Here is a 22,502-nt window from a genome sequence, read left to right on the forward strand (position 1 = left end):
TAAGATATCTCTTCTAACGTTACATCAAGTGCCTCCTATCTTCAACAAGAGGCCATCTCTCAAATAAATTCTTTGTGTTTCTTCCTCCCACTGACCTTTGCCTAGTAAGCTGTCTCATGAGATTTCAGCTCATTTGGATGCCAAGCATATGTTTGGAATTTGAGCTATAATTTGCATGAGGAGGACATCTTTACTTGAGGTGGCTTCTGAAGGGAATCTTCATTTTTCGCTTCATTAGTATCAAGTTTTGATTAGCTCAGATGAGACAATAGTTATGAAAGCACTCAGAACATCAAATTTTATGTATAATCTGAAGTTTGCATAAAAAGTCAGAAGTGGGTAAAGTATGGTGGCTCATACCTGTAATCTTAAATGCTTTGGGAGGCCAATACAGAAGGATTACTTGAGCCCAGGAGTTCAAGATCAGCCTGGGAAACAGACCATATCTCTACAAAATTTTAGAAATTAGCAGGCTTGTTTGTGCATGCCTCTAGTTCCAGTAATTTGGAAGGCAGGAAGTACACTTCAGCAAGAGTTTGAAGTTACAGTGAGCTAGGATTTCACCATTGCACTCCAGCCTGGGTGACAGAGTGAGACTCTGTCTCTAAAAAAGCAAAACAAAACAAGGCAGAAGTGTCATGTGTTGTGAAAAATGGTGGCATAAAGTGTAATTTCAATTGTTAAAAGTAGAATTGTTTATAGTGACTTAATTTTTATGATTCTGAAGTCTATAGCACCCTGTAGAATAATCTGGATCCCTCACACACATCTAAATTCACAATGCCCAGTTGAAGATCTTCACTTTGTCCTAAGGGAATCCTAAGTCACTCTTAATGGAATTTCAGAGATGTATAATTGGTTAATCCTTAATGTTGAAAGAAAATGTATGTAAACAACATTTTCCTGAGATTAGAAATGAAGCCTCCAAAATCAATTAGTGTGCAAAGAATTGCTACCCATGTCATTGTCATTCCTGTGCTATTTATGTATCTTTTTCTGCTTTAGAAAGCCTAGCATGTTTAAAGGATCTCCATGATTTCTTTACAAATTATTGAGAAGAGAGAAGTTATTTTATAATATTTTTCATTCTTTAAAAAAAAAATTTAAAATGCTGTCTAATTTATAATGATTTTAGATTTGGTTTACAGGATGCCAAAATGCCAGGGACAAATGGAACAAAAAGGAGTGAATAATCTTCATGTTTTATATTTATGACTAACCTCTGGATAAGCAAAGTAGCCGTAGAATGAACTGTTTCCCTTAACAATGATTTGTTATCTAGTTTACCCATCCAACTACAATGAGATTATAAGATAAATTCTGGTTACCTAGAGTGTTAAATGCTTTAAAACTGAGTTTTACAATTCAAGTCCTAGTGATTCTTCTTTAGGAAATCTTTCTGATAATTTTGATATAAAGATTAATTCTGTGTAATCATACCATCTGATTAAAACTTTTAAGGACTATCAATTATATAATAACTCCTCTGTACCACTTCTGATAATAATTCATTGATTATATTATATATGGCATAAAATATATATACAATTGAGATACAGAAATACACATATATTTTATTTTATATACAAATAGTAATACCAGCAATAATAATTTATACATATAAATATATATTTCAGAAATATGTAGAAAATATACTTCTCCTACCCTTGCCAGAATTAATGATTTAAAGAACCCACATACAAATTGAATTTGAGAATTTTTCTTTATTTTGTGATTTGGGACTTCATAGAAGGAGACCCAATTCCATATAAAAGTTTTTGGGAATTTGGAGGGTAAGCTGGGAAAAATGGCAGGAACAGAAGGAAGCAAGGCAGCCAGTCAACAGCCAATATCATGTCCCAACACTAGCTTCACGAGATCGGCTGTTACTGTTGCAGAACTTCCAATGACACAGCTTATACTATCAGGGCCACTATAGTGGATACAGAAAGCATATGCTGTAATCTTGATATTTTTGCCTTGGCTGCCTTCTTTGCACTGAAATATTTTGACCATGTACATTTGTCTCCATCTCTCTATATCTGTGTCCAGCTTTGGTGCATTTGATTGGACAAATCTAGGTCAAATCCTTTGTCTCCCACCAAAACAAATGTTAGAAAGGGGATCAGGTGTTAGACATCCAGTATATGACATCTATCTTCTTCATAACCTGTTTAACATAACTTCCTCCAGTTTTGTCCTTGCTCTTATTCTCTTTATTTTTTGTATTCTTCAATGGATAAATCATCCATAACTATGCCCTTAACTACTCCAGAGACTCTTAAGTCATTATTTCTAGTAGAATTATGTTACTACATACATTTTACCCAGATGTTCAGAGGATTCTCACACTACAAACTTGCCAATGCATTTGGTTTCTCATCTCAATGTTGGATGACAATCTACCTAATCACCATGTGACTACTTTTTCCTTCTCTGACTACTTTGATATCAAATATTTTCCTAAGTAACAGTGATTCTATATCCTGAATGTTTTAGAATCTATTTCTTCATCCCTTTAATTATTCCCAATATCATATTACACATGGACTAGGTAGTATAATTCATTTATTCACCTGAGGGGTATTTTTAAAGAGCCAGCTAACGGCAAACCTCTCAACATCAACCCAACAAGCCAGAAAGAAATGGGGACCTATCTTTAGTCTCCTTAAATAGAAAAACTACCAGCCAAGAATTTTATATGCTGCAAAACTAAGTTTCATCAATAAAGGAGTATTAAAGTCTTTCCCAAATAAGCAAACACTATGCAAAATTTGTCACCACTGGACTTACCCTATAAGAAATGCTTAAAAGTATTCCATACATGGAAAAGATGAGTACTCACCAGTGTAAACACTCTCAAAAGTTAAAACTCATAGCTCCTATAAAACAGTAATAAAGAAAGAAAACAAATCAACTAGGTAACAATCAAAATGATCACCAGAACAGTATTTTACATACCAATACTAACATTGAACGTGGATCGCTTTTATACCCCCTTTAGAATATGTGGATTGGCTGAATGGATTAAAAAGCCCAAGCTAAATATATGGTATCTCCAATAAACCCATTTAACTCACAAAGACTCTCATAGATACAAGGTAAAGGGGTAAAAATAATATTTCATGTAAGAGGAAACAAAAGCAAGCAGGAGTAGCTATTTTCATATCAGATAAAATAGACTTTAAATCAACAATACAAAAAAGCAAAGATGGCTTATATAATGATTAAGGGTTCAGTTCAATAATAAGATATAATAATCCTCAATATATATGCACTAACGTGGGAGCTTTCAGATTCACAAAACAAATTCTAGTTGCTCTAAGGAAAGAAATAAACAGCAACATTATATTAATAATAGCTGGGGACTTCAACTCTCCACTGGCAGAACTAGACATATCATTGAGGCAGAAGATCAACCAAGAAATTTTTTTTTTTTCATAAAACTTCAATTTAGTAATCGTATTTTTATTTGTATGGCAATAGTAAAATACAACAAAGTAATTTTGAAATATCTGTTAAAATGTGTTATTTAAAAATAATTTTCTCATTAGGTCAATTATAGGAACAATGAGGTCTATGTGATTTACAAGATGTTGAGCAATTTGAGTTTCCAGAAAACCGTGAGACTGAGTATGATTCTGGGAAAAACTAATTAATAAAGGTGATTATTTTCTCCAGTCTCTTTACTTCACTTTTTCTGACTTATTCACACTATTCATGGGTATCTCAGTGGCATTTTTTTCCAGATTACTAAACCCACTCCATTCTCTCTTTAATCCCCAGCAGGTATTAAAGATCCTAAAGCACATTCCTAGGAGACTAAGGGTCTCCTGGAGGAAAAATCAATAAGGGAGAGCCAAGAAATGAAGAAAAATCTTTAGAATTCCTACATTATCATAATTTGGTAAAATAAAATAATTCCAAGTGGACAAAACCTACACAGATATAGATAATAGATTTTTAAAATCACATAACTCAGAAATAGTATGAAGAGAAAAAAGTAAGTTAACAGAATATTAATAATGGAAAGACAAGCTTTAGAAAGATTTTCCTGAGGTGTTTTTGCAAAACAGAAGAATCTGGTTTGTGAAAAGAACTAAGGAGAACCTCAAGGAAAGTCCAAGGTATTATATGATGTCTTTTCTGAAACTGGAAGCCCATGATATAGGGCTTCCAGAGGTCATCTCAAGATGTAGCTTAAGTTGGAGAAAAGTCCTTAAAATGGTAAATAACGATCTAATGTTAAATTCTGCTTAAAAGGGAACAATTAGAAAAAACAGCATAGTAAAATATTTAAAAATCTTCTGAAATTAATAAAACATAGAGGACTTTATCATATTTCAAAGTACTTAACAAAGTTCTCAGCAAAGTGTCCATTTAATAACATAAAAACAGTCATTCAAGTTGTTTTGAATCATTTTTATACTTGTGATGTAGTAACGTTTTAGTATGGAAATTGAAAAATCATTCCCTTAATGAATTTTCTTTCTTTATTTCCTTGTATATTATCCATGGACAAATCCTTGAGCCCCAGTAAAGGGACCATCTCTTTTATTTCTATAATTCCTACCAGGCATCAGCAAAGATAATGAAAACCAGTTCTTTGAAAAATTAGAAATTACTTGGGTCTTTCAAGCTTTTTACCAACCTCATAAACTTAGTTACTATTTAGTAGTGAGAAAGTAGCATAAGTTCAGGTCTATGTCTTTTCTACTATCAGAAATCACCTCATTGTCATTCTTTTTTTCTTTTTTTTCTTCTTTTTTTTTTCTTTTTTTTTTATTTCATCTTATTGTTATGGGGGATACAGAATTGCAGGTTACATATGTTGCCGAATGTTTATAGCAGCACAATTCACAATAGCAAAGATGTGGAAACAACCCAAACGCCCATCAATACCTGATTGGTTTAGTAAGCTGTGGTATATGTATACCATGGAATATTACTCAGCTATAAGAAATAATGAAGATACGACATCTCTATGGTTCTCCTGGAGAGAGTTGGAACCCATTCTATTAAGTGAAGTATCCCAAGAATGGAAAAATAAGCACCACATGTACTCACCAGAAAATTGGTTTCCCTGAACATCACCTAAATACACATCTGGGAACAACACCAATCGGATATCAGACTGAGGTGGGGGTGGGGGAGGGGATGGGGGTATGCCTACACAATGAGTGCATTGCGCACTGTTTGGGGAATGGTAACGCTTGAAGGTGCTGACTTGGGAAGGAGGGTTGGGGAAGGGAGGGATATATACCTACATGATGGGTGCAATGCGCACTATCTGGGGATCAGACACGCCTGGAGCTTTGACTTGGGGGGAAAGGCGGTACATGGTCAACCAAGAAATATTGGACTTCAATGAGACTTGAACAAATGGACCTAACAGACATTTACAGAATATTCTACACAAAAACTGTAGAATATACAGTCTTCTCATCAGCACATTAGACATTTTCCAAGATAGATCACATGTTAACCCGTAAATCAAGTCTCAGCAAATTTAGAAAAATTGAAATTATACCATGTATATCTCAGACCATACTGGAATAAAACAAGAAATAAACTCCAAGAGGAACTCTCACATCTACACAAATACATGAAAATTAAACAACCTGCTGCTGAACTATCCTTGGGTTGTTGACACTATCAAGACAGAAATCAAAGTTTTTTGAATTGAATGGCAAAGGTGACACAAGATTCCAAAATCTATGGGATACATAAAAGAAAGTGCTAAGGGGGAAGTTCATAGCCTTAAATTCTTACATCAAAAAGACATAAAGATCACAAATTAACAACCTAATGTCATACCTCAAGGAACTAGAAAAAGAAGAGTAAACCAAACACAGAGCCAGCAGAAGAAAAGATATAATAAAGTTCAAAGCCAACTAAATGAAATGGAAATCAAAAAAACAATACAAAGGATCAATGAAATAAAAAAGTTGGTTCTTTGTAAAGAAAAAAGGAATCAAGAGACAACTAGCTAGATTGGCCAGCAATAGTAGAAAAAGGAGGAAAGATACCAGGTCAAGGACCTCGACTGGTTGAGGTGCTTACTAAGGGCAATCAGAATAAGGAATGGGCAATGGAAGAAGGTTGGTTATATATACCAGTTTTGACCACATGAATAGTGACAGGAATGAAGAATGTAATTCCCATGAGTATTTACACCTTGGTTTGCTATGAATAAATTTGTGTTTGTGTGTGTATGGATAGCAAAAATCTTTGTTTTCTTTCCCCTATTATTTCCTTACCATGTAACATAAGATATATTGACTCTATATTGTAGATAGTTTTTAAGTATTGTCAATTTTACATCATAATATTTCAGTTGTTGGGTATCAAAGGAAACAGTAAATATCAACAAAGTACTTTATCTTCAATTCTGGGGAAGATATTCTTGAGTTATCTGTTGAATGCAGGATAGTTGTATCAAGTTAACTGAACTTGTGACTTTGTTATTGTTTTATTTGGAGACTTAGTTTAAGAAGATTCTTATGGGTGCCAAGTTGACAAGCAGTAGACATCAGATGGGTCCTTTTATATGTCAACTTGACAGGGCCAGAGATGTTCAGATATCTGGTTAAACACTATTTCTGGTTATGTCTGTGCAGGTATATCTGAAAGATATTAGCATTGGAATTGGTAGAATGAGAAAAGCAGTTGGCCCTTCTCAGTGTGAGAGGGATCATCCAATCCATTTAGAGTTTGAATGGAACAGAGGTTGGTTAAATTTGCTCTCTGGCTGGCTGCTTGAGTTGGGACATTGATCTTCTCCTACCCTCAGCACTTATGGTTCTCAGGTCTTCAGACTTGGTGTAGAATATATAACAGAAATATATTTTAAGTCTTTCTTAATACTTCTTAAAATGACAAAAATGACACACACACAAATATATCTATACAAGATATGAGAATGGGATCATACCAACTGAGTTTATATTTTGGTAAATTTCAGGAAGGCATAAAATAGTAGGGATTGTACTGCAGGACAAACTAGAGAGGAGGAATCTATAGACTAGCTATGCATAAAAGAAGAATGCAGAAGTCTGAATTTCTGAGAGGACCTGTTGCACACTCACCCAATCTAAAGTATGACTTTGACAGTTTACACACTCAGCCACATACTCATAGCCTGATGTCTACCTTCTCATTCAAAGAAAAGGCCAATTAAGAAAACAGACTTTTAAAATGGCAGAAGAGATACCAGATGCTTATAGAACCCATCTATCTAGTCTTTAGGTCATAACATTGAACAAATGAGCAAAAATCTAGATAATTGACTGGAAACCAATAGTAGAATGGAAATATTATAGCAATAATAAACAACAAACTATGGACATATGCAAAATAATATGAATTCTTAGGAAGAAGGAGGAACAACGGTGGAATTCTGTTCCATTCACACAATTTCCTGGGGCTTATGAGGTATCTGTTAAGGAAACAAAAAAGGGACAGATGGCCTTATCTAATCAGGCTAACTGGACCTTCACAAATACAGAATAAATAATATTTGTATTAAATACTTACATATTTTATATCCTTTAAACCAAGCATCTAAATGAATAGTTTCTCCTTGATACTTTCTAATACTCTATCCCACAAGCTAATCTTATTAATAAGAACAAAAATAATTTATTTAGGCATAGAATATTATTAATTGTCATGAAAGAAATATAAGGTGAGTTGACATGCAGTAGCCATCCCAGGCCAGGTAATCTCCTTGAGCTCATATCAAGATTAAAAAAGAATCATGTAACCTCACTGCATTCTATGGATTTGTGTTGTCAGTTTCATTTAAATTTAAAAAATATTTCACAAATACTTATTTAGGGCCTTTTGTGTGTAAGCCACTGTCTACACACTTCAAAAGAGAGAAAGAGTAGTAGGACTTTAAATTGTAATCTAGAAGATCCTTTGGGCCAAAAATAAGTATTATGCAAAGCCAATTTTGGCATAAGAAGAATAAATAAACTGCTGCATATTTCAAATAAGTTACTGCAATCAGGAAATGCATCATGGAAGCAGGAATATTTGACATCTTGAAGAAAGAATGCTGTCTCACTTGTAAATGAGAATGGGTGCAGACAGGACAGGGAGATTTTCCTGTAGAGGGACCTGTTTGAGAAAAAGCATGTGTCTGAGAGACTAAGGTATGCTCAGAAGTCTCTTAGTAACTAATTTTGGCTATAACACAGGTTCCATTAGCACAATTGTGGAGGAGGAGACTCCAGAGTTTAAACCAAGGTTTCTTTTCAAAGGAAATCAAATGGCAGGGTAAACAAATGCAGGATGACAAAGTTATATATAGTCAGCCCTCGTATCTGTAGGTTCTGCATTTGTGGACTCATCCAATTGTGGATTGAAAATATTTAAGAAACAAATTGCATCTGTGCTGAGTAGATACACACTTTTTATGGTCATTATTCCATAAACAATACAGTATAACAACTATTTACAAAGCATTTACATTGTATTAGGTATTATAACTAATCTAGGTATGATCTGAAGTATACGAGAGGATGTACATAGGTTAAATGCAAATACTATGCCATTTTATAGCAGGGACTTGAGCATCTATGAGTTTTGGTATCCAAGGGAGGTCCTGAAACCAATCCCCTGGGGATACTGGAGGATGAGTGACATATATACACACTTATACATATACACACATTCATTTATATTTAGATATTTATATGTATATCATAAAATCTATAGATATACATGAACAAATAACCATGTGCATAGTTATATACAGTCATGAGTTGCTTAACTATGGGGATATATTCTGAGAAATGTGTCATTAGGTGATTTTCTCATTGTGTGACCATTTTAAAGTGTGCTTACACAAACCTAGATGGTATAGCCTCAAACACAGGCTATATGATATACTCTATTGCTCCTAGGCTAAAAACCTGTACAGCATATTACTGTCCTGAATACCGTAGGCAATTGAAACACAATGGTAAGTATCTGTATATCTAAACATACCTAAACAAAGAAAAGGTAGAGTAAAAATATCAAATCATATAGAAGATAAAAATGGTGAACCTATATAAGGCACTTATGATGAATGAAACTTATAGAACTGGAAGTTGCTCTGGGTGAGTCAGTGAGTGAGTGGTGAGTGCATGTCAAGGACTAGGACATTTCTGTACACTACTGTGGACTTTATAAATCCTGTGAACTTAGGATATACTAAATTTATAAAAACTTCTTCTTTCTTCAATACTAAGTTAACCTCAGCTTACTGTAACTTTTTAACATCATAAACTTTTAAATTTTTTTAAACTTTTGACTCCTTTGTAATAACTAGCTTAAATTACAAACACATTGTACACCTGTAAAAAATATTTCTTTATATTCTATAGGCTTTTTCCTATTTTTAATTTTTTATTAATTTTTAAAATGTTCTTATCAGTAGCACAGACACACACATTAGCCTAGGCCTACAGAGAGTTAGGATCATAACTATAATTGTCTTTTACTTCTTCCTTTAAATCTCACTGATTTCTTTATCTTACTAATTTCTTTAATTTTGGGAAGACTGAGGCCATTTTTTTCCTTTTCTTCAGATCAAGAACACACATAGAGTTTTCATTTCCTATGACAAAGATGCCTTCTTCTGGAATACTTCTTGAAGGCCCTGCCTGAGGCTGTTTTATAGTTAAGAATTTTCATAAGTAGAAGTACAGTCTAAGGATACAAATTATAGTATAGTAATCACATTGCCATTTATTTTTATTATCAATTATCATGTACTCTATATAATTGTTTGTGCTATACATTTATATGACTGGCAATGCGGTATGTTTGTATACAACAGCATCAACACAAACACATGAATAATATGCTGTGCTGTGACATTACAACAGCTACGAGGTCACTAGGTGATAGGAATATTTCAACTCCATTATAATCTTATGTGACCACTATCCCATATATGGTCCAATGTTGACCAAAATATCATTATTCAGTACATGACTATATTCATATCTAGGTACATATACCTTATATGTATATAATCTGGTAGCAATGACAATCAATGAAAAGCTATCGAGGAGGGATATGCTTTAATCAGAGTCCTGTTTATGAAGCGTCATCTAGCAGCAGTGTTTGGAAGGTAAGAGTGTGACAGTTAGATGGAAAAGATAAGTGACTTGTGTTTTGCAAAACACACAGTTGAGTAGGTTTTAGAGTGAGGGGCTGAGTGGTGTTAGGAGAAATTTATGTATTTTCAAGTGTTGAGAGAGGAAAGACAGGGGTGATCTGAAGATGGATCACTTGCTATAATGAAAGAGAATCAAGTTTGAGCAAAGTTAACAATCGAAGGTATTTTAGGAACAAAACATCCAAACTCTTGCTCATTTTCATGTCTTTTCCAGCACTCGTTATGCACTATGTGATAATAACACAATCTATACTTTTGTAATATTAATTTAAAGTCCCTCATTATCAAAGACACATTCCAACAACCTTTAAATATCACCAATTTCTTTATCTTACTAGTTTCTTTTTTATAAAATTCTGGGAAGATTGAGAATATTTTCTTGCTATTCTGCAATTTCTCTCCTTTCTCTACACCCACCCCAACTTAATTCTTTAATCTAATCTGTTAGCCTCTGGATTAGTGAAGCTTTTCAGATTGCCAAAGAACATGCAAATATAGCTAGAAAGGTCCTTAGAAGGCATCATAGTTGAGGAGAGGCAACTGGCCTCTCCTTATTCACAGAAATACAGTGAACTAAGGGCATCCTCTCAGAGTTTATTCCTGCCTCCACTGCTTTAATTTCCTTCTCACTTATTTCTCATTCCAATTTCTATTTATTTCTCTGTAGGATATGTGAACTGAATCTTTATGAGAAGAGAAATTAACCGTTTCCCAGTAAAGTAGAAAAAAGACATTCTGATGGCTAGGTGAATTCATGAAATTTGCTTGTGTTCAACCAAACACAAACCTGTCCTCTCTATGGAGTGAATGTGATATGAATCTCTAGTCTACAAACCTGTGAAAGGGATGGGGAACCTGCAGCCTTGGGGCCACATGTGGCCTTCTGGATCCTTGAGTGTGGCCCTTTGACTGAATCCAAATTTTACATAACAAATCATTTTAATAAAAGGGGATCTGGAGGGACACGTGTGGCCTTGAGGCCACAGGTTTCCCACTCCTCTAAGGTTTTCATTTGTTTTCTGCTGTTATTATTCCAGTATGCCATCAACACTTTACTAAATGTCCTTATATGAAAACTTTTGTATAATATACACAAATATTTTAAGGAGTTTATTAGGTACTAACACCTCAAGTCATTAAATAGTTAGGACAATTGTGATTGAAAAAATCTTTCCTGCACCAATACATACCCACATCCAACCTGCATGATTTTGTGACCTTTAATAGAAAGAGAATACATGCTAGTATGAGATCTAAACATTCACCTTTAACGTTTTTTTCAGTGAATCTATGACTTGCTTATTTCTCAGACTGTAGATAATTGGATTTAACAAGGGAATTATGACAGTGTAAAACAGAGACTCCATCATATCTTGATCACCTGCTTGTGGAGATGCAGGGTGCACATACATGTAAAGAGTAGGGCCATAGTATAAAGACACAGATAAGAGATGAGCTCCACAAGTGGAGAAGGCTTTCCTTATGCCTTTGGCAGACTTCTTTTTTAAGATTGTAATGAGAACAAATGTATAAGAGATAAGAATAGTCACAATGGTGAATACCTGTATTGAACCAGACAAAATAAAAACCATTAGAAAATTAATAGAAGGGTCAGTACAGGAAATTTTTAACAATGGTATAATATCACAGTAAAAGTGATATATTATGTTAGAATTACAGAAGGTTAACCTGAACAAAAAACCCACATGAATAGTGGCATGAAGAAAGCCACCTAGGAATGACAAGACTAATAGCCAGATGCACAGTGAATTGGTCATAATCACTGGATAGAGTAAAGGTTTGCATATGGCTACATAGCGATCATATGCCATTGCTGCCAAGAGAAAACATTCTGTGGTTGCACTGATTCCGAAGGAAAAAAATTGTACCATGCATTCAGAAAAAGATATCATCTGACTCTTGGCTAAGAGGTTGACCAGCATGTTGGGGGTCACTGTAGATGATAACCAAGTATCCACAAATGCTAAACTCCCAAGGAATAAGTACATGGGGATGTGAAGGTGAGGGTCATTCCAGATGAGAGTAATCAGACCAAGGTTTCCCAAGATGGTGATGAGATATATCACCAAGAATGCCAGGAACAGGGTGATTTTCCACTCTGGTTGATATGTAAGTCCTGTGAGAATGAACTCTGTCAGCAATGTGGCATTTTCCTTCTCCATGTCCTCACTACACATCCCTGAAATGAAATAAAAGTAAGAAGCATATTCACTAAGGATTTATAAAGGGAATACTAGAGGAGGGGAGTTGAAATAAAACCACATACTTACCAGAATTCCCTCTTTCATTTATTACACTAGAGGAGAGTATTTTAAGGGTAATTGAATGAATTGAAAAATGAAATTGTTTCAGTCCATAGAATGTGCATAAATAAACAGATTTAGAAAAAATGTAGAGGCATCATAAGCACATGCTAAATTACTGTGAACACTATCGAGGGTGGTATAAAAATCCTGTGTCTAGCCCATGAATGTAGTGTCAACATAAAAGATCTTTGTAAGGCCAGGAATATACAATGAGTTCTAAGACTTGAAGAATCTTGAACTTTATTGTTCAAGCAATAGACATGAATGAAAACTTTTACAACAGAGAATGGCATTTAAGATTTCTTTTAAATGAAACAATTGGTCCTGTACAAAATCAGCTGCAAAAAGGAGATACTGGAGCCAGAGATACCAGTCAGGAAGCAGTTTCTATTACCCAGGGAACCCAAACCAGATCCACATCAGAATTGTCTGAGGAGCTTTCTTGCCAAATTATATAATATGGGGGATTAGTGTAGAAATAGATTCAGTGGTTCAAGAAAAAAATATAGGAATATGCATTCTTAAAATGCTATTCAGGTGCTTCAAATGATGTGAAGTACCTAGTTATGTATGATAAGACATTGGGACCGACTAGGACAAAGGAATAAATCCCAAATAATTCAGAATGCAGAGTCAGCAGGGCCCCATGACATGTTAGATGTGAAGGGGATGGTCAATGCAAGGAAGAGTCACTTGGTGATTCAAAATGATGTTGAGAATCCAGATTCATTGGCAGATGTGTTGGAACGAGCATCCTCTGACCATCCCAGTGAGATGTAAGTAGGAGTAGGACTCTATTAGAGCTTAGTAATAAAGAAATAATGACATAGGAGTCATTCGTATAATGAAGACATAGTTACAGATGCCATATGCATTGGAGAAGTGAGCCAAAAGTAAAAGAGGAACAGAGAGGAAAAAAGTCATATTAACCAGGGTATAAAGTGGATATATGCCATTTATTTGATAGCCAAAGCCTAGTCCCCTCTTCTACCATGTGACTCTTGGTGGCCACAGAGACTACTACCCACTCTAGAGCTTTCCATCCATCTTGCACCTAGAATGAGGAGACTTGATCTAGGTTTGGCCAGTCAAATCCACCACCATAGATTTGGAATTTGGAGAGTGGGAAACAATGGAACGGGGGCAAGAAGAATTTTGGATGCAAAGGCAGCCAAAACAGCAATATGACTCAGGTGGGGCAAGGGCAATATACATAACCTAAACATTTGTACCCGCATATTATGCTGAAATAAAAAAAAAAAAAAGACTCCAGTAGATACATCCCACACACAGCAACAAAGTTGATAGTGTGAATTGTGGCACTGGAAAGTTCAACAGCAGTAAGAGTAGCTTTCATTGAGCTAGTATTGAGACATGATTTTGGCTGTTGACTGGCTGCCTTCCTTCCTTCTGTTCCTGCCCATTTTTACAGTGGATTCCTCCTACTTACCTACTCTTTTGTATTAGAGCCATTATCCATTGAATAAATTCCTATTGCAACCAAGAGTCCTGGCTGAAACAAAAGAGAGACAAGGGAGAGACCAGATAAAGATACTGAGGAGAAAGATTACAGAAGCAAGAGGAGAACTGGGAAGCTGAGTGTCATAGATACAAAGAGAAGAACAATACTCAAAGAGGACAAAGTGAAGTATTGGACCAAATGCCAAAATAAATGCTCCAGCCGGACAAGTGAACAGAGATTACTGAGTATGAAAATAAGAGTTTAGTGGCTTTAGTGAAAGCAGTTTCCATTTGTGATAGAATGAAGGTCAGAGAAGAATAAGAAATGGATGGGAAACAGGAGGCACAACAGTGAGGGGTGTGAAGTAGAACACTCTAGGTAATATGGAGGGAAGTTAGCATTTGTCTTCTGCTCATAGACAAATACAAAACATTTTTTTCTGTAAGACTTCTCCATATTTAATAAAAGGTTTCAAAAGTAAGGAGATGAAAGCAAGGCAGGGAGAGGAGAAAGGGGACAGGAGAACTGAAAAGGAAAATCTGGGTGGTGAAAACAAAAGAAAACAAAACAAAAAAAACCAGAAATAGGCAGAGAACAAAAAGGACATATGGATAAGTATAGGAAAAACAAGGCAGAGAAGAGAGAGAGAGGAAGTATTAGAGAAAGGCTGAAAAAGAATGAAACAAAAAGGCTCAGAGGCTTGGGGGTAAATGTAAGTCTTAACTCTGGAGTTCATTAAAAGATGCAAATTCTGGGGCTATTTTCTTTACTTTTACTCAAAATTACATTTTAGTTTCCTGTGAAATTTGTATATGAAAATGAGATCTAATTTGGAAATTTACTTAAAAACTTTGTGTTGTTCATAACTATATTAGCACTATCTGAAAGTTCTTTTCATATGTAAAAGTTACTTTATCTTTTTTATTATAGTTAATAGAAGTGACTCACTCTAGGAATTCTTCTGGCTTTACTTGACAGCAAATTCTTTTCCAGGAATTTTCCTTTTTTGGCAGAATAACATTGAGCCACAAATTCAACCTAAACCAGCCTATATAAATGGCTAACAGTAATAATTTCAGATGTATTGAATTGGGAATGGACTTTCTTTCATGCAATCTCAAATAAGAAATAATTGAAATAATTGACAATGTCAAATTCTGTTTGGGTATGGGTATCTTTTAAATATATATTAAATTATTTTTAGAAGTTAGTGAAAGGATAGATGAGCTAAGTATTTAAGCAATACCTTAAAAGTTTTAATAAGAATACATGTTTAATTAAATAGGATGGATCTTTTTATTAGAATCAACAAAAACATATATAACAATCATTGCAATTGAATCTTTAAACTCAGTTTTAAATTAGTGTCTGGCTCACCAAAACTTACCTTATCAGGTCATTAACAGGGTAATAAAATTACCCTGGATAATAAAATTAATAGGGTAATAAATTAACATAGTAATAAAAATTGTTAAAGAGAAAAATTAGTCTTGTAGCTCATTTGTTTGTCCAGACTTTAATTGTAAAAATAAAGAATACAGATAATTCACTAAGAGTTTTTATTTCCACCTGTCTGTTTTGACTTCTTATAAACCCAATCTTAAATAAAAGTTTTAACTTTGTATATAAAGAATAATAAATATTATAGAAATCATTTCTCACTCACCTTGACGGAAATTGTGGACATCCTTTAACGGTGTTAGGCTTTCTAAAGTAGAAATAAATACAATTATATCACAAAAATGACAAAAACATAGGTAGCAATTCTTGGCACACTGATTCATTTCAGTGGCTTCATATCCCAAGCTAAGTAAATGTGTATATAAATTTTCCTTGAAAACAAGAGTCAACCAATTGTACAACTGTGTGCTTTTGCTCACACAGGAAAAGGTTGGGAAATGAAATTGCCCCCAGAGAGCATGAGGATTCCCTTCAGGACAAAGTTTGAGGCCCTGCTGGGCATTGTAGGATTGGACATGCACGAGAAGTTCAAATTGTCCCACAGGGCATTACCTTTGCAATCATAAACCCCAAGTCACCCTTGACAGTCCTAGTTTTAACCACTGAAGTCATACTTTATGCCAATGTTTTCCACCGCAGATGACACTTCTGACATGTTTGTGAAAAATGCAGTTTATATACAAAATTTGTTGCTTTGAGTGCTTTGATTAGTATACTGTCATCTGAGCTAATTGAAACATGATTTTAATGAAACCAAAGATCTAGATTGTCTTTAGAAGGAAACTCCAGGTAAAATTATCCTCCCCATGCAAACTACAGCTCAAATCCTAGAGATATGTCTAGTTCAAATGTCATGCTGAAATCGGTCCAAGCAAAGCTCAGAGGGAGGGGTAAAGGCAATCAAAGACAAAGGACATCTGTGGGGAGGTGGCCTAGATCTGTCCTTCCTGAACTTTAATGCCTAGAAAGGTCTTGGAGACCTTGTCAAGATGCAGATCCTGTCTCAGTAGTTCTGGGGTGGGGCTCAGGAGTCTTCCTGTCTAACAAAGTGCCCTGCCTGTGGACTTGCCATCCACAGGGCCTTCGTCATTGCAGGGCCTGGATTATCACAGAACCTAGATCATTGGAGAAACAAAAAATGGTGAATGGTAAATGGTAAATGTGGCTGACAATCAAAGAGAGAAACAGGAAGGAACCAGGTGAAGCCAGAGAGGCGATATGAGTGGGATTGCGGGGGGCTTGGAGGCCAGGTGAAGGACTTTGTTCTTTACCCCAACACCAAGAAAAACTGTGGAGGGATCATGAACATGGTTGTAATATGCCTAGATTTTCCCTTTGAGCATTAACTTAGGAAGTGGTCAATGAGCATTTATTCTGAGAAATAAAATTTAATTTAGATTTTTGCCATTTAGATTTCATATCTATATAGTGGTATGTAACTACCTACACATTACAGTGTTTGTTTTTTTTTAACTTTAATCCCCGCTGGCAAGATGGGGGAAAGCAAGGAGCATATTTTTTGGTTAGATTCATTAATCAATTACCTGATTTCCTTACAATATTACTAATGAAAAAGAAATATGTAGAGAAGAATGGCATGTATAAAATCATAATTACTATGAATACTCAGCCAAAAAGTGGAGTAAACAATATGCTGTACCAAGATAGCTACTGAAGATTGAACTCTGACCTATTTTTCCCTTGCCCAAATTCCTTTCTAAGAGGCCTGGTGAATCACACCTACTAAAGGTAAAGTCTGATTTAATGGGTTTTTATTAACTCAACGTAACGTAGCGTACTTTCCAACCTGATTCTGGTATAGCATCACATGACAGACACGTCCCCTATATTGTAATAATATTACAGAAACCATGGTGCTCTTTCTTTGAATTCCTAGGCTAATAGGAATGTTATGCTTATTTTGATCTTCAATCAATAATGATCTTTCCATTTCAATAATCCACTATACATCTTAGTAATAATTGATGTTTTCATCGGAGCACTGGCTTTCACCTGTTCTTTTATTCTTACTTTACCCTTTATAATTGTTCTGATAATCCAGCAACTGAAGCCTAGTGCTTTCCCAGTGAGTGATGGCATCTGGCCTTTCTCCAAACGTGAAATTCTTTCTACTTTCCTTTCCATTTTAATCACCTTTCTCTTTACTGCAAGCTCACCTGGACTCGCAGTCAACTTTTACTTTGGAGACATGGTCACAAGGGTAAATAAAGACTCACAAAATTGAATTAAAAAGTTAAGACGAAAGTGATGTTGTGCTTAGGCAACTGTAGAAACAATGAGACTAGCTATTAGTGTAAAGGTGCTGCACCAACGAACCACTTAGACCATGCGGGTTTGTTTACATGCATGAAATATACTAGTTTCCTAATTATAAATTTAATTATTTCATTTCAAATTATCCTTATGGGGAACCTTGGGAGAGTCCAGTAGTAAATGCGGAACGCCATAAGTTCGGTTGTCTGTAACCCAGAAACTGTCTGTATATCACCTATATCATGTCATATATATCTGCATATCATACAATCTGTACATACATGTTAACAAATAAGTGTATCCATATGTATATATTCGGATCTAGATACATATACAATATATTTACATAGTCTTATAGTAATGACAGTCCATTCAAAGTTATTGAACCAGAATATGATTTAATCAGAGTTCTGCTTAGGAATGATCATCTGGCAGCAGTATTTAGGCAGTAAGAGAGGATAAAGGATGGGGGGGATAGTAACTAGAGTTTTGCAAAACAGACAGATGAGTAGTTTTAGGGTGAGGGCCTGCCTGTGTGGTCTCAGTAGGAATGGCGGTGGAATTTCAGCGTTGAGAGAGGAAGGGTGTGGGTGACCTGAAAATGGATCTCTCATTAACCTTAAAGAGGAGGTATTGTGAGAAAAACTAAAATTCAAGGGCTTTTCAGTCACAAAACATCCAAACCCTTGTTCATTTTTAAATCCTTTCCAGCCACCTACTGGGCACTATGAGACCATACCCTCTTGACATTATTTCATCTTTGGTAATATGCATTTAAAGCCACTTGATCTCAGTGGCTTACTGAAATATTAGTGATTTCACTTTCTTATTACTTTCATTTTTATTCTAATTCCAGGAAGATCGAGACCATTTACTTTCCATTCTGCCACTTTTCTCTTTGTCTCTACACCCACATTAACTTAATTCTTCAATCTAATCTGTTAGCTTTCTGAATAGGGAATCTTTCCACATTGCCCAGTATCATACAAACACACCTGGCCAAAAAGATGCCTTTGAGGGCATCATAAACAGAGAGAGCCCACTAGCCTATTTTCATGGCTGATAGAAACAGAAGGAGCTAAAAGCATCATGATAAAGTTTGGCCCTGTCTTCACAGTCTTAACTCACTTCTCTCTCTCTTTTTTTTTTTTTTCATAATTGCATTACCATTCTAATTATTTCTACATGTGATATGAGTTAAATTCCTACAAGAAGTGAAATTCACCATTTCTCAATAAACTAGAATAACAAAATTTTTGAGATCTTTTCACGTTTGAGGTTAGCTGATTTCCTGGAATTTTCATCTGCTCAAGTAAACACAAACCTGCCTCCACAATGCAGTTAATGCGATATGAATCTCCAGACTATATAACTCTGTCAGCTGTATGATATATACCACTCAAATCCTTTTGAGAGGAGCTATAGTACTTTGTCACTTAGTAAATCTATAAAGCCACATGAAAAATATTTAATCTCTTAAATGTTTTCATTAGTCTCTGCTTTAATCTAACATGACATGAATAGTTGATTAAAATTCTTTATATGATTTGAATTATATACATATATATTTTAAGGAGTTTAATAGGTACAGAATATTAAGTCATTAAAATGCTAGGACAATTATAATTATTAAAAAACTTTGAACATTTAACAAAATACACCCACATTTGACCTACAAAATTTTGTAACTTTTTACTAAAACAAGAAGAGATTTAGTATGAGAACTAAATATTTCTTTTTAACATTGTTGAGAGTGAATCTATGACTTGCTTATTTCTCAAGTTGTAGATAATTGGATTTAACAGAGGAATTACGACAGTATAAAATAGAGAGTCCATCATATCTTGATCCTCTGTTTCTGCAGATACAGGGCGCAAATACATGAAGAGAAGAGGGCCATAGTATAAAGACACAAATAAGAGATGAGCTCCACAGGTGGAGAAGGCTTTCCTTATGCCTCTAACAGACTTCTTTTTTAAGATTGTAATGAGAACAAATGTATAAGAGTTAAGAACTGTAACAATGCTGAAAACCTGTATTGAACCAGATAAAACAGAAAGCATTAGAAAATTAATAGAAGGGCCAGTACAGGAAATTATAAACAATGGAATAATATCACAGTAAAGTGATGTATTATGTTGGAATTACAGAAAGTTAGTCTGCATATAAGAACATCATGAATTAAAGCATGAAGAAAGCCACCTACAAAAGACAAGACTAACAACCGGGTGCATAGTACATTGTTCATGATCACTGGATAGAGAAGAGGTTTGCATATGGCTACATAGTGATCATATGCCATTGCTGACAAGAGAAAACATTCTGTGGTTCCACCAAATGGAAACAGAAAAAGTTGTAACATACATTCAGAGAGAGATATCACCTAACTCTTGGCTAAGAAGTTGACCAGCATGTTGGGGGTCACTGTGGAAGATATCCAAGCATCCACAAAGGCTAAACTCCCAAGGAATAAGTACATGGGGATGTGAAGGTGAGGGTCATTCCAGATGAGAGCAATCAAGCCAAGGTTTCCCAGGATGGTCACGAGATATATCACCAAGAACACTAGGAACAGGGTGATTTTCCCCTCTGATTGACATGTAAGTCCTGTGAGAACAAACTCTGTCAACAATGTCGCATTTTCTTTTTCCATATCCTCACGTCCCCTGTAATGAAATGAAAAAAATATAAAAGAACATTCCCTAAAACTTATAAAGTGAATACTGGGGGAGAGAAATTGATACAAAACCATTCTCTTATTACAGTAGCCTTTTAATTTCATTTCATATTACTGCAATAAATGGAAACTATTTTTGGGAAATGAGATAAATTCAATTATTTTAATTCTAAAAATACAATTAAATATTCTGTTTTTTAAAAAATGCTCCTCTGGTGATTAAAATGCATTAAAATACTTAGTCCATGTGTAATATGATGTAGGGAATAATGAGAAGGATGAAGAAATAGATTCCAAAACAATAAGAATATAGAGTCACTAGGATATAGCCACATAGTTGATATCAAAGTAGAAGTCATTGAAGGAAAATTAGGTCACTTGGTGATTAAGGAGATTTTCATCCAAAATAGATTGAGAACTCAGGTGCATTGACAAGTTTGTAGTGTGAGTATCCTCTAAACATGAAGCTCAGATGTACTTAGTAATATAATTTTACTAAAAATAATGGCTTCAGAGTTATTGGGTAGATGAAGGCATAGTTATGGATGATTTATCCATTGAAGAGTACACAGAGAAAAGAAAATAAGATCAAGGACAAAACTTGAAAAAGTTATGCTAAAGAGGTCATGAAAGGGATAGATGTCATGTACTAGATGTCTGACACCTGCTCCCCTTTTCTACCATGTGAGTCTTGGTCATACACAGAGGATTTGACCTAGATTTGTCCAATCAAACCCACCAAACCTGGATTTTGACATAGAGACATGGAGACAAATGTATATGGACAGAAAAATTTTATTAGTGCAAAGGCAGACAAGGCAGAAATATCAAGATTCCAGAACATGCTTTCTGTATCCATTACAGTGACACTGATAGTATAAGCTGCGTCATGGGAAGTTCTGCAGCAGTGACAGCCAAAGTTATGAAGCCAGCCTTGGGACATGATATAGGCTGTTGAGTGGCTGCCTTGCTTCCTTCTGTTCCTGCCATTCTTTTCCAGCTAATTCTTCTAACTTCCCTAGAATTTCTATGTTAGAGCCAATTTGTATCCAGCAAACTCATTTCCTGATGCTACCCAAAGGCCTGGATGTCCAAAGAGAGACAAGAGAGAGACAAGAAAAGGATACTAAGCAGAGTGATCAAGGGAAGAAGCAGGAGGGAAACTACAAAGCTGAGTGTCATGGACATAAAGAGAGGAAAGACAGAATGACAAAAAAGTACATTGCCAAATGCCAACAGAAATGCTCTTGCAGGACAAAGAGTGAACAGAGATCACAGACTACGGAGATGGATTTCTAGTGGCTTTAGTGAGAGCAATTTCCCTGATGCAATAGAATTAAGGTGGGATAATAATGAGAAATGAATGGGAAATGTGTCACAACAGCCAGGTGAATGACACAGAGTACTCTGGAATGTGGAGAGCAGTGGACATTTATCTGCTACTCACAGACTAATATAATTTTTTTCTCCTGTAGAACATTTTAAGAAAGGTTTTCAAAAGAAAGGATTGACAAGTGAGCGGAAAGGAGAGGAACACATCCAGAGGAGAAAAGGGACAGAAAAATTGGTAAGGGAAATTAATGTGTGTGAAAATAAAACAAGAGGGAGGAAGAAATGTAGGCAGAAAATAACAAGGTGATGGATGGGTAAGTTCAGGAAAGACAAGCCAAAAAAGAGAAAGAGAGGAAATATCAAAGATGCTTGAAGACAAAATAAAGGGAAAGTTTCAGAGGTCTGGGTTTAATGTTTGCATTAACTCTGGTGTTCATGAATAGTTGTTATTTCTGAGACTCTTCTCATTTTCCTCTCTGAAAATCAAGTTTATTTTCCTATGGAATTTGGGTATAATAAAGAGTCTTTGGCTTGAAATTTTACTTTATAAATTTTTCATTGTTCGTGAATACATTGTCACTGCCTGAAAAATTATTCCATAATTAAATGATGCTTTATTTTTGTTATTTCAGCAATTAGAACTAAATTTATCTAGAAGTCTTTCTGACTTTATTTGAGACCATTTTATTCTCCATCAAGTTGTTAGTTTTCTTGTTTGCTAGGATGACCAAGTAAGCCAAAGACTGGACCCTGATACAGACAATATCAAGAACAAATGGCAATAATTTCACT

The 22,502-nt window shown here is 35.1% G+C and overlaps 1 protein-coding gene and 1 pseudogene across 1 annotated transcript; both read right to left on the minus strand.

Moving 5' to 3' along the window:
• Positions 1-11,430: 11,430 nt before the first annotated feature.
• Positions 11,431-12,375, minus strand: LOC138386205 (olfactory receptor 5H8). The gene has a single exon (XM_069472490.1). The coding sequence runs from the start codon at positions 12,373-12,375 to the stop codon at positions 11,431-11,433; it is 945 nt and encodes a 314-aa protein (XP_069328591.1).
• A 7,050-nt stretch (positions 12,376-19,425) lies between these two features.
• On the minus strand, positions 19,426-20,354 carry LOC138386374 (olfactory receptor 5H2-like; annotated as a pseudogene).
• Positions 20,355-22,502: the final 2,148 nt, after the last annotated feature.

This window comes from Eulemur rufifrons, chromosome 7 (assembly GCF_041146395.1).
Source record: "Eulemur rufifrons isolate Redbay chromosome 7, OSU_ERuf_1, whole genome shotgun sequence".
Taxonomy (NCBI): domain Eukaryota; kingdom Metazoa; phylum Chordata; class Mammalia; order Primates; family Lemuridae; genus Eulemur; species Eulemur rufifrons.

Coding starts and splice junctions, on each gene's coding strand:
- LOC138386205 (XM_069472490.1), bottom strand. CDS start 12,375: ATGTGTAGTGAGGACATGGAGAAGGAAAATGCCACATTGCTGACAGAG.